This window comes from Hyperolius riggenbachi, chromosome 6 (assembly GCF_040937935.1).
Source record: "Hyperolius riggenbachi isolate aHypRig1 chromosome 6, aHypRig1.pri, whole genome shotgun sequence".
Classification (NCBI taxonomy): Eukaryota; Metazoa; Chordata; class Amphibia; order Anura; family Hyperoliidae; genus Hyperolius; species Hyperolius riggenbachi.
In genome coordinates this window covers 19,780,123-19,793,526 of record NC_090651.1, presented here as the reverse complement: position 1 = coordinate 19,793,526, position 13,404 = coordinate 19,780,123, and the positions used below count along the sequence as shown (strand labels likewise).

Sequence of the window (13,404 nt, the reverse complement as noted above, 5' to 3'; positions counted from 1 at the left end):
TGGACTTCGATGCCGGCGAAAGTAATGTAAGTCAATGGAAGACACATCCCTTTTAAAAAGGTGGTGAAAGTGCTGCAGTGCGCATGGGCAGAATGACAGCAATACGATGATCCCCGTCGTATAAAGGCACTATAGCACCCAGCAGGGTATCACAGCACCTAGCATGCCCCATAGAGGCACCATGGCACCCAGCAAGCCCCATTAGGCACCACAGCATCCAGCACGCCCCCTACAGGAAACAAAGTACCCAGAATTCCCTTATAGCCTCCAGCATGCCCCATTGAGGGCACTGCCAGACAACCTGCTAGCAGGCCAGCCCGTCCAGCAGAAAGCCAGAGTAGCCAGCACAGAAGCCAGGTTATGTTTAAGTGACATTGGCGTCAATTCACCAGAGAGGATTTACTAAGAGAAAAAAGGTAGGTAGTTTATCTCATGAGGTATTTTAACACTCTGGAGTCAATTCACCAGTGTGAGAGGACAGAGAGAAAAGTGTTCGATAGCAGGGGATAATGGAGAGATATGCATGAGGAAAGTGTGAGAAAGCAGAGAGTTAGGTAATCGGTATTAATAATTTACATGGGATAATTTTCCTCTCTGTAAGCTTGAAAGTGAAGCATTGTGGGTAGGAGGCGGAATTTTACCACTACCTGACCAGAGTATTCCCGCCTTTTACTGCCGGATCATATCATAAATCATATCACGAGTGAGTCTGAACTTCTTCACCACCTCTGTCTCAGTAAAATGATCAAGAACTGTTCTCTCACGAAAAATACGAGGGGCGATTAAACAGACCCTCCTCCTGCGCCTTCGTCTCCTCATAATAGAAGCAAGCTCTAAGGCCTAGTGCACACCAGAGCGGTTCGGCTGCGTTTTGCGATCCGCTTGCGGCTGCGGATAAGCTTGGGTAATGTATTTCAATGGGCTGGTGCACACCAGAGCAGGAGGCGTTTTGCAGAAACGCATACTCCCGGGCTGCTGCAGATTTTGGATTGCGGAGGCGTTTCTGCCTCAATGTTAAGTATAGGAAAACCGCAAACCGCTCTGAAAAACGGCACTTCAGAGCGGTTTGCCAGGCGGTTTTTGTTACAGTAGCTGTTCAGTAACAGCTTTACTGTAACAATACATGAAATCTACTACACCAAAAACGCTTCACAAAACCGCAAAACGCTAGCTGAAACGCTACAGAAAAATAAGAAAAAGCGTTTCAAAATCTGCTAGCATTTTGCAGATCTGCTAGCAGTTTTTGGGGTGCACCAGGCCTAACAGAGTAAGCTCAAAAGGCTCCATCTTCCACAGCAGCAGCTGCTGTGTGAAAGCCACGATATCTCCAGGTTCATTCAGGGAATAAAGAGATGAAAAAATAACGAATGGCCACACCCCCTTTCTTCCCTGGTGAATTGTGATTTGGAGAAAAAACTAACTACTATCACTTATTTATCTCATACTTCTCTCACATGTATCTCTTGCATTTCTCTCTGTCGATATTTTCCCCTATACTTCTGGAGAATTGCTATTTGGAGATATCACAGGAGGTAAATTACCTCCCAAGAGATAAATAGGTTGGTAACCTCTGGTGAATTGACGCCATTGTCTACTTATGAAATATGCTGCATTTTTGTATTAATGCAGAGGGGGCTTCATCCAACATTTTGCTGGGCAGGCCTACTTAGACCACTGTTAAGTTCATGTAAATTCGGCTGCACCCACGACCAGACCCGTATTCTGGTGCGTGGCAACAGCCTTTTTTTGGATGGAGGGCCCAAAAGTGCCCCGGATCTCTTAGGATCTTAACGCCCCTGCATTTACAGTGGGATGCAAAAGTTTGGGCAACCTTGTTAATCATCATGATTTTCCTGTATAAATCGTTGGTTGTTACGATAAAAAATGTCAGTTAAAGAAATTCTTTCACGAAAAAAGTAGGCAGTTAAAAAATGTGACAGATGACAGGTTTTGGGCCAGTCCATCTTAACCAAGAATAACACATTTAGAGTTTTAGAAAATGATAAATCTTCTTTAAACAACACCAAATTAGTATTTTAGCTAATTAAAGCAATAGTAAATGATTGGAAATTGTTTAGAACCAATTATGTACTACCAATAAAAATATATATTTGTCAAGGGGTACTTGTGATAATGTTTAGTATGCTAGGGGGTACTTGGTGAGCACAGGGTTTTAAAAGGGGTACATATCAATAAAATGTTGAGAAACACTATTATAGGAGACACACACATATTTAACACATATTTGAGAAGTGAAATGAAGTTTATTGGATTTACAGAAAGTGTGCAATAATTGTTTAAACAAAATTAGGCAGGTGCATAAATGTGGGCACCACAAAAAAGAAATGAAATCAATATTTAGTAGATCCTCCTTTTGTAGAAATTACAGCCTCTAAACGCTTACTGTAGGTTTCAATGAGAGTCTGGATTCTGGTTGAAGGTATTTTGGACCAGTCCTCTTCACAAAACATCTCTAGTTCATTCTGGTTTGATGGCCTCCGAGCATGGACAGTTCTCTTTAACTCACACCACAGATTTTCAATTATATTCAGGTCTGGGGACTGAGATGTCCATTCCAGAACATTGCACTTTTTCCTCTGCATGAATGCCTTAGTGGATTTTGAGCAGTGTTTAGGGTCGTTGTCTTGTTGAAAGATCCAGCCCCAGCACAGCTTCAGCTTTGTCACTGATTCCTGGACATTGGTCTCCAGAATCTGCTGATACTGAGTGGAATCCATGTGTCCCTCAACTTTGACAAGATTCCCAGTCCCTGCACTGGCCACACAGCATGATGGAACCACCACCATATTTTACTGTAGGTAGCAGGTGTTTTTCTTGGAATGCTGTGTTCTTTTTCCTCCATGCATAACGCCCCTTGTTATGCCCAAATAACTCAATTTTAGTTTCATCAGTCCACAGCACCTTATTCCAAAACGAAGCTGGATTGCCCAAATGTGCTTTAGCATACCTCAAGCAGCTCTGTTTGTGCTGTGGGCTTCCTCTGCATTACTCTCGCATACAGCATCTCCTTGTGTAAAGTGCGCCTAATGGTTGAGCTTTGCACAATAACGCCATCTGCAGCAAGATGATGTTGTAGGTCTTTGGTGCTAGTCTGTGGGTTGACTAACTGTTCTCACCATTTGTCGCTTCTGTTTATCTGAGATTTTTCTTGGTCTGCCACCTCGAGCCTTAACTTGAACTGAGCTTGTTACATAGTTACATAGTTATTATGGTTGAAAAAAGACATACGTCCATCAAGTTCAACCAGTACAAAGTACAACTCCAGCCTGCTCCCTCACATACCCCTGTTGATCCAGAGGAAGGCGAAAAAACCCTTACAAGGCATGGTCCAATTAGCCCCAAAAGGGAAAAATTCCTTCCCGACTCCAGATGGCAATCAGATAAAAATCCCTGGATCAACATCACCTGGCAATACTTAGTAATTGTAGTCATGGATGTCTTTCAACGCAAGGAAAGCATCTAAGCCCCCTTTATATGCAGGTATAGAGTTTGCCATAACGACTTCCTGTGGCAATGCATTCCACATCTTAATCACTCTTACTGTAAAGAACCCTTTCCTAAATAAATGGCTAAAACGTTTTTCCTCCATGCGCAGATCATGTCCTCTAGTCCTTTGAGAAGGCCTAGGGACAAAAAGCTCATCCGTCAAGCTATTAAATTGCCCTCTGATGTATTTATACATGTTAATTAGATCTCCTCTAAGGCGTCTTTTCTCTAGACTAAATAAACCCAGTTTATCTAACCTTTCTTGGTAAGTGAGACCCTCCATCCCACGTATCAATTTTGTAGCTCGTCTCTGCACCTGCTGTAAAACTGCAATATATCTTTTTTGTAATGTGGTGCCAAGAACTGAATTCCATATTCCAGATGTGGCCTTACTAGAGAGTTAAATGGGCAATATTATGCTAGCATCTCGAGTTTTTATTTCCCTTTTAATGTTTTTGTTAGCTTTAGCTGCAGCGGCTTGGCATTAAGTACGATTATTTAACTTGTTGTCGATGAGTACTCCTAAGTCCTTCTCCAAGTTTGATGTCCCCAACTGTATCCCATTTATTTTGTATGGTGCTAGACCATTGGTACGACCAAAATGCATGACTTTACATTTTTCAACATTTCATCTGCCATTTATGTGCCCATATAGCCATCCTATCCAGATCCTGTTGCAATATGACACTATCTTCCTGAGAGTTGACAATTTTGTATCATATGTAAAAATAGCAACATTGCTCACTACTGCATCTACTAGGTCATTAATAAATAAATTGAAGAGCACTGGACCCAGTACAGACCCCTGTGGGACCCCACTGCTAACACAGTCTCCCATTTTGAGTACGATCCATTGACCACAACTCTTTGTTTTCTGTCCATTAGCCAGTTCCCTATCCATGAACACAGACTCTTCCCCAGTCCTTGCATCCTCTTTTGCACCAGACTTTTGTGGGGAACAGGTGTCGAAGGCCTTTGCAAAGTCCAAGTATATCACATCTACAGCATTCCCAATATCCATATTAGCATTCACTACCTCATAAAAGCTGAGCATGTTAGTCAAACAGGACCTGTCTTTAGTAAACCCATGTTGATGCTGAGAAATAAGATTATTTTCTACTATGAAGTCATGTATAGTATCTCTTAGTAACCCCTCAAATAATTTGCATACAACTGATGTTAAGCTTACAGGTCTATAATTTCCTGGATCTGATTTTTTGCCCTTCTTAAATAATGGGAAAACGTGGGCTGTACGCCAATCCACTGGGACTCTGCCAGTTGAAAGAGAGTCACAAAAGATAAGATAAAGGGGTTTATCTATAACTGAACTTAATTCCCTTAGGACCCGAGGATGCATGCCATCCGGGCCAGGTGCCTTGTCTTTTTTTAATTTATTTAGTCTTGCCTTCACTTCTTCCTGCGTCAAGTATTTAATATTACAGTTAGAAGATTGAGACTCTTCTGCCTCTGTAATTTGCAACAGTGCTGTTTCCTTTGTGAAGACAGAAGCAAAGAAAGCATTTAATAACTCTGCCTCACCTTGGTCATCCACCATTGAGTTCCCACCCTCATCCTTTAGGAGTCCTATACAGTCAACCTTTCTTTTTTTTTTTTTTTTTTTTTTTTTTTTTTTTTAGAGTTGATTTACTTGTAAAACTTTTTTGGGTTAGATTTGATATCCCTAGCGATTTGATTTTCAGCTTCGATCTTTGCCAGCTTAATTTCTTTTTTACAATTTTTATTGCACTCCTTATACTTGCTTAGTGCAGCCTTGGTTCCCTCCTGTTTTAGGACCTTATAGGCATTCTTTTTCCTCTGCATTTTATCCCTAACCTTTCTATTCATCCATAGAGGCCTTTTTTTTTATTCCTAGACATTGTGTTTCCATATGGGATATACATACTACAATATTTATTGAGAATAAGTTTAAAAGTTTGCCATTTCCCTTCAGTGTCCTCCCCTTGTAGTACATTATCCCAGTTCACCAAACTTAGTGCCTGCCTAATTTGATTGAACTTTGCTTTTCTAAAATTCATAGTTTAAGTGGTCCCGCTGCCCTGTGGCCTATCAGTCACCAGATCAAACATTATCATGTTGTGATCGCTATTTCCCAAATGTTCTTGAACATTTTTTACATTTGATACATTATCTGGTCTATTAGAAATGATCAGATCCAGCAACGCATTCCCCCTAGTTGGTTCCGTTACCATTTGAGTCAAGTAATTGTCCTGTAGTGCTGCCAGAAATCTGCTGCTTTTACCAGAATGGGTAGCCTCAATACCCCAGTCAATGTCTGGAAAGTTGAAGTCGCCCATAACTATGACCTCATTTTTACTTGCAGCTTTTTCAATTTGCTGTAGTAATCGCAGTTCTGCAGCTTCATTAATAACAGGTGGTCTGTAGCATACCCCAGTAAGCAATTGGCAACTTTTATTTCCACCATTAATATTTTCCCAAACGGACTCCACATCTTCGCAATCTTCCTCCATCTCATCGTTGAGGACAGCTGTAAAAGAATTCTTAACAAAGAGACAAACCCCTCCACCTTTTTTCCCTGTTCTATCCCTCCTAAACACATTGTATCCTTTTAAATTAGCTATCCAGTCATGGCTTTCATCCATCCAAGTCTCGGTTATTCCCACAATGTCATAGCCTTTGTCATTCAGAATGAACTCTAGTTCGTCTATTTTATTTGCAAGGCTCCGAGCATTGGTTACCATGCACTTTATATTTTTACCACCACATTTACCAATTTTGTTTACATGAAAAATGGGCTACTTGAAGTTTTACCAACCTTCTTAATCTTTACACTGTCCCCACCCCCCTCTCCACCCCTCATAATGTTAGGTTCCCACTGTCTTTTTACCTCATCTTGTCTACATATTGAGACTTTATCCTCCCGCCTCCAGCCAGATCCTAGTTTAAAATCTCCTCCAACCGTTTAGCAATCTTCTCCCCCAATGCAGCTGCACCCTCCCCATTAAGGTGCAGCCCATCCCTGCTGTAGAACCTGTAGCCGACTGCAAAGTCTGCCCAGTTCTCCTGGAACCCAAACCCTTCCTTCCTACACCAATTTCTCAGCCACTTATTTAACTCCCTAAGCTCCCTCTGTCTCTCAGATGTAGCACGTGGCACTGGCAGTATTTCAGAGAACACCACCTTGGAGGTCCTTGCTTTAATTTTATCTCCAAGTACCTGAAGATCATTTTTGAGGACCTTCCATCTCCCACTAACTTTGTCATTGGTGCCAATGTGTACCATGACAGCTGGGTCTTCCCCAGCCCCACCCAATAATCTGTCAATTCTTTCCGCTACATGCCGAACCCGAGCACCCGGGAGGCAACAGACTGTACGGCATTCACGGCTTCTTCGACAAATTACCCTATCTGTGCGCCTAATAATTGAATCCCCTACCACCAGTACCTGTCTAGCCTTAGCTGCACTCCTATTCCCTTTCTCGTTACAGCAGTCTGCCCCTTGGTTGCTAAGGAGCACATCCTGCTGCAGCATTGCTACTCCTGAATCATCCTCCCCAATATTACGCAAACAAGCATACTTATTAGTGAGGGACAACTCGGGACTAGCCTCCCTGCCACTTTTTCCCCTACCCCTTCTAACTGTGACCCAACTAGCGGCTACCTCTGCTTCTTGCTCCGGCTTTACTCCACCCTCCTCATCTTCAACGGTTCCATCCAGTGTCTGGATCGTGAGATCCAAGCTCTTCTCCATGTTGTGTATGCGTCTCAGTGTTGCGAGATGCTTATTTAGCTCTGCGACTTCCGCCTCTAACTGAGCAACACGCACACACCCAGGGCAACAGTAAACACCCTCAATCCGCTGTGGTCTTCCATTTCCTCAAGATGTTCCTAACTGTGGAAACAGACAGCTTTCTGTATCCTTCCCCTAAACCATGATGGTGAACAATCTTTGTCTTCAGGTCATTTGAGAGCTGTTTTGAGACCTCCATGTTGCTACCCTTCAGAGAAAATTAAAAGAGGAGGGAAACTTACAATTGACCCCCCATTATGTATGTAGGTCAGGGGCCACTTACCAAGCCAATTTGAGTTCCAATAATTAGTTCTAAAGGTTTTGGAAGCAATAAAATGACAACAGTTTATGCACCTGCCTAATTTTATTTAAACAATTATTGCACACTTTCTGTAAATCCAATAAACTTCATTTCACTTCTAAAATATCACTGTGTGTGTCTCCTGTATGATATATTTAACTGACATTTTTTATCGTAACAACCAACAATTTATACAGTAAACTCATGACGATACAGTAAACTCAGAACTACTGCGCATGCGCAGTACAGCCCGGCGGACGTCCGATGACGTTAGAGCGCCGGCGTGGGACGCAGAAGTACTAGGACTTGGAGCGCAGAAGAGCCCGACCTGGCAGCCGGCCTGGCCAGGTCGGGTCGGCCACCGGGAGCCTGCGGAGCGGCGGCGAGGGCACCTCCTGCCTGCCACGGGCTGGAGGAAGCCCCAGGTAAGTGGAAATTGATTTTTATTTTTTCTCCACCCTCCCTGAACCTTTCCTTTAAGATCAGGAAAGTAGGGATAGATTTCTCTTTTCAGTGTAACCGGCAGGTCCACGTTTTGGGATTTCAGTCAGAGCGGAGCGTTGCAGGCCTTGCATTCCCCCAGCAAGGACAACACGCCCCTAATGCTGCCACCTACACGCTCTGCTTAATATATATACGGCGTATCAGCGAGCGAATCCAGACTGCGGCCATTTTGAGCCATTTGCTGTTATGGATTCCACTTTGTGGAGGAGACAATTTCCGAACAGCCACTTCAGCATATTTAGAAGATACTAACAAGTAGCCTTGGGGTAAGCACTAATAATTGATACTCCTTAATCAAGCGCACAGGCGGCGGAGTACCCCGTACCACAGCCTGCACGCCACACAATGTCATTAGTGTTGTCCTTCACAGGCAGCCAGCGATGGAGAAAATCTTTCCTGTCTGACAGGATATTTGACAGCCGTAATTACATAAACACCAGCCTGCAAACTACCGCGCCGTCCTGTTCTGCAATTTATATCCAGAATGTTCTGTGTGTGTGCCTTATTTTGCTTAGCAAACTGTTTCTTGGTCGGGTGAACACAGCGATCGCCGTGGTTACAGTTTCACGGTGCTTACCTCTCCCCATCCTTTGTCCGAGGTCACCCTCCTCAGAGCGACGTTTATAGATCCGCCACCGTTGCCATTTTGTGTGGAGAGGCTTCCGGAGAGGACGGCGGTGTCCGTGGCTGTGAGGGGCGCCTGTGGAAGGGAAGAGAGTCATATGTGAGGAGGATTTACACTGTTTACACAAACCAAAATACTTAAAGTGAGAACTTTGGGTCAAAAAACATATTTACCTAAGGAGAGGGAGGCCTCTGGATCCTGTGAAGGCTTTCAGTGCACTCCTTGTTCTTGCAGCAGCGACCCTTTGGAAGATCCAGGCAGCGTTCCTCTTCACGTACAGGCGTTGCCATGCCTGCACAGTAGCATGGGGCCGCTCATGCAGCCCCAGCTTACTGCACGGGCGTGGCCGTACTCGAGCAAGTGCAATTTCAGTCTCGCTCGTGCATGAAGAGGGACGCAGCCCCGAATCTTCAATCTGACAAGCTTCTCAGGAAGGAGGCACAAACCGCAATGGAGGTCCGCAGGATGGCATGGAAATTCTCTACAGAATCCACAGGCTTCCTACTTTTTAACCTCCTTAGCGGGCATACCGCTTCCTGTCCCCAGGAGTCCCACATGCAGTAAAAATGAGATCCAATGAATGAAAACCCTATAGCTAGCACTAGGCTAGCTAGTACAAGTACCTGGAACCCCCGATCCCCCCGTTTATACATTACACCCCCCCCGGATCCAGCTGTTGCACAACCTCCCTGTACAGATTCGGTCTCTCTATGGGGATATGGGGAGGACCGGGTTTGCGCATGACGTCATGCGCAAACCACCCCTATTGATTGGCTGTGTCATCAAACAGTGGATTGTGAGTTCAATTCACTCTTCTCTCAGTTCCTCTTACATCTCCTTCAATCTCTTGAACTGACAAAAAATATAGGCGTGAAAGTCCACCAAGGGTATGCTTTGTAGTTTATCAACATGTGTTCAGCTAATAGTGAGCAAGTCCATGTCAGCCTCCCTATATATAGTCTATATGCTCTATGTCAGCCTCCATATAGCCTATATAAGTGATGGCTAACCTTGGCACTCCAGCTGTGACAAAACTACAAATCCCATCATGCCTCTGCCTCCCCGAGTTATGCTTAGAGCTGTCAGAGTATTGCAATGCCTCATGTGACTTGTAGTTCCACCACAGCTGGAGTGCTCATGTTAGCCATCACTGGCCTATATGCTCTATGTCAGTCTCCCTATATATAGCATATATCCTCTATGTCAGTCTCCCTATTTATACCCTATATATAGCCTATATGCTCTATGTCAGCCTCCCTACATATCGACTATATGCTATATGTCATCCTCCCTACATATAGCCTATATGCTCTATGTCAGCCTCCCTATATATAGCCTGTATGCTATATGTCAGCCTCCCCATATATAGCATATATGCCCTATGTCAGCCTCCCTATTTATACCCTATATATAGCCTATATGCTCTATGTCAGCCTCCCTATATATAGCCTATATATGCTCTATGTCATCCTCCCTATATATAGCATATATATGCTCTATGTCAGCCTCCCTATATATAGCCTGTATGCTCTATGTCATCCTCCCTATATATAGCCTATATGCTCTATGTCACCCTCTCTGTATATAGCCTATATATGCTCTATGTCATCTTCCCTATATAGCCTGTATGCTCTATGTCAGCCTCCCTCTATAAGGGTGTGTTATCCAGGCTGCTCTATTCCAGCAAGCAGAGGAAGGTAAAACAAACAACTGATTATATTTAAAGGTTTCAGCTGTTCCCATGTTAAACAATACTGGCTCCTCCATTACAGCTCCGCTCCATATGAATAAAGATGAGCTAGTGCTAAAATAAAAAATGATAGTCATTTAATGCTGTACAGGGGCTGCTTTTGCTTTGCATATCCAGAAATATTTTTGCACAGAGAGAGATAATCGGCAACACTACCTCGATAGACTGAGAGATGTGCATTCGGTTAATTTCAATCTGGGGAAAACCGCTTCCTGGTAAATCCTCAAAATCTTCATCGTAGCGATCAAACAGCTCCGTGGCGTCAATCCCAACGCTTATTATGCCCTGTGTGAGAAGAGAGAAGTTATGGTACTCGATTAACAAATTCATTTACGCAGAGGAAGTGCAGTCCATAAACACAAAGCAACAATCCCATAGCCCTCACACAACAGAGCGCAATCACCTCACAACCAACACTGGTCACATTGGCGGTACAGCAGCCATCTTGTTCTTTAGTGCAGCTCAGGCCACAGGAGGGAACCTGTTCAACCTGATCTTCGGTCACATGACCTCATCCAGGATATCAGTTATAGTATAATGCTTTAGAACGCACGGGTGCGTCATATAATGTGGGCGGATGCTACAGGGAAGACTGCCTAATACTGGATGCATGGCTGGCTACCTAAACTGGGGAGGTGGCTGCCTAACACTGGGGCATGGCTGGCTACATAAACTGGTGAGGAGGCTACCTAATACTGGATGCCTGACTGGCTACCTATACTGGGGAAGGGGCTGCCTAATACTGGATGCATGACTTGCTACCTAAACTGGAGAAGGGACTGCCTAATGCTGGATGCATGGCTGGCTACCTAAACTGGGGAGGGGACTGCCCAATACTGGATGCATGGCTGGCTACCTAAACTGGGGAGGAGGCTGCCTGATACTGGATGCATGGCTGGCTACCTATACTGGGGAGGGGGCTGCCTGATACTGGATGCATGGCTGGCTACCTATACTGGGGAGGGGGCTGCCTAAAACTGGAAGCATGGCTGGCTAACTAAACTGGGGAGGGGACTGCCCAATACTGGATGCATGGCTGGCTACCTAAACTGGGGAGGAGGCTGCCTGATACTGGATGCATGGCTGGCTACCTATACTGGGGAGGGGGCTGCCTAAAACTGGATGCATGACTTGCTACCTAAACTGGAGAGGAGACTGCCTAATGCTGGATGCATGGCTGGCTAACTAAACTGGGGAGGGGACTGCCTAATACTGGATGCATGGCTGGCTACCTAAACTGGGGAGGAGGCTGCCTAATACTGGATGCATGGCTGGCTACCTATACTGGGGAGGGGGCTGCCTAATACTGGATGCATGGCTGGATACCTATACTGGGGAGGGGGCTGCCTAATACTGGAAGCATGGCTGGCTACCTATACTGGGGAGGGGGCTGCCTAATACTGGATGCATGGCTGGCTACCTATACTGGGGAGGGGGCTGCCTAATACTGGATGCATGGCTGGCTACTTATTGCCAAAGTGCAAACGCAGAAAAAAAAATGCAGCAATTGCAAGCACATCACACTGATATCAACGCGCCCGTGCAATTATACCATAGAACTGGTGACTTTGCACTTCGTGATCCAAGGATGATTGGAAATGGACCGCAAATCGCTGAAAATCAAGTGTAGTGTGAAACAGTACTTAAACAGTCTGGTCATGTGGAAGGGACCAAATGAAAAGGGGAGCTTATCTTCGCTATGCTCGCTATCACACACCACCATACAGTACAGCTATGCTCTCTATCATACACCGCCGTATAACACAGTTGGTCTCACAATCCTATATACTGTAGATATTCTGCACAGCTGGAAGAGGGACATTTCAGGTCTATGTGGCTTATAAATATGTTGGAAAGTGACAAAGTCACTGCATATGTTTATTTCCTGCGTGTGTCCATCTGCCTGTCTCACCTAAGCAGCGTCACCACGGACAGGACATGCGGGTAACATTAGTTGGAGTCCCCTTTAAACTCCTCCACTGATGTACAGAAACACATTTTTGTTGTTTTGTTGTTCTTTAAAGCAAGTTACTCAGAATAAAAAAAAAAATACAAAGAAAGAAAAGTCAGATAAGAGACGGATCAGCAAACTCGCAGCTATTAAGAGAAATGAGGCAGACTAAACCCAGCCGACTGATGCGCTCCGTAGGCGAGGGAGCGTACGCCAGGCATTGCGATGCCACGCAGCTTAATGGGATTGCTTCCTTCACTTTTACAGCGGAGCTGGCCTTTTCCGATGACGCGGGAGGACAGCTTCGCCATCCATCAGGGGCCCCCCTCCCTCCCGCCAGATTCAATTATGACGAATGCCGAACCCAAATTAATCCACGTGGCCTACTTGCCGTGATTAGCTGCGGTATTTATGGGGTATTTCTCATTGCCGGATCCTGAGGCCTGGGCCCAGCTTGAATTAAGGCAGCGCGACGCGCGGATCGCGAGCAGCCGTGACAACACTTGCGGGAAATCTTATTTCAATTAGTATTCATTAGAAGTTTCCAGTGGGTGCAGTGACACTAGCTCATCCCGTCTAACTTCTTTGTGCTCAGAGGAGACAACTCACAAATTACCCTTCCTGCCATGCCTGCTTGTCGCAGCCAATCATATTCTGTCGCTCAGCGACTAGGCAGGAGGGAAACAGAAAATAAGAGATCTATTTATAAACCTGCCGATCAGCTGTTCTACATAAAAATCCCGGACAATATCAGATTTCTGGCAATTCACCCAGTCCCACGTTTATAAGTGACGAATGTTTGTTCACTGAGCAATGGCCACTGGCGCTTACCTTGCACGTCGAAAGCCACCCTATCAACCCCCTCCCCCATTGGACAGTATACACCACATGCCCATAGTCAAGCAACATGTCTGTATAGCACTGGTTTCCTGCAGTGTCGCCTTAAAGGACAACTGAAGTAAGAGGTATATGGAGGCTGCCATATTTATTTCCTTTTA

General features: G+C 44.8%; 1 protein-coding gene across 1 annotated transcript in view; it reads right to left on the bottom strand.

The window, feature by feature from the left end:
* Positions 1–13,404, bottom strand: part of DNAJC11 (DnaJ heat shock protein family (Hsp40) member C11) — a 205,140-nt gene that overhangs the window by 63,241 nt on the left and 128,495 nt on the right. The window contains exons 5-6 of the mRNA XM_068238945.1: positions 10,612–10,740; positions 8,658–8,780 (exon numbers count right to left, since the gene is read on the bottom strand). Of these exons, the coding sequence (XP_068095046.1) occupies positions 8,658–8,780; positions 10,612–10,740 (252 nt within the window). The remainder of the gene's footprint in view (positions 1–8,657; positions 8,781–10,611; positions 10,741–13,404) is intronic.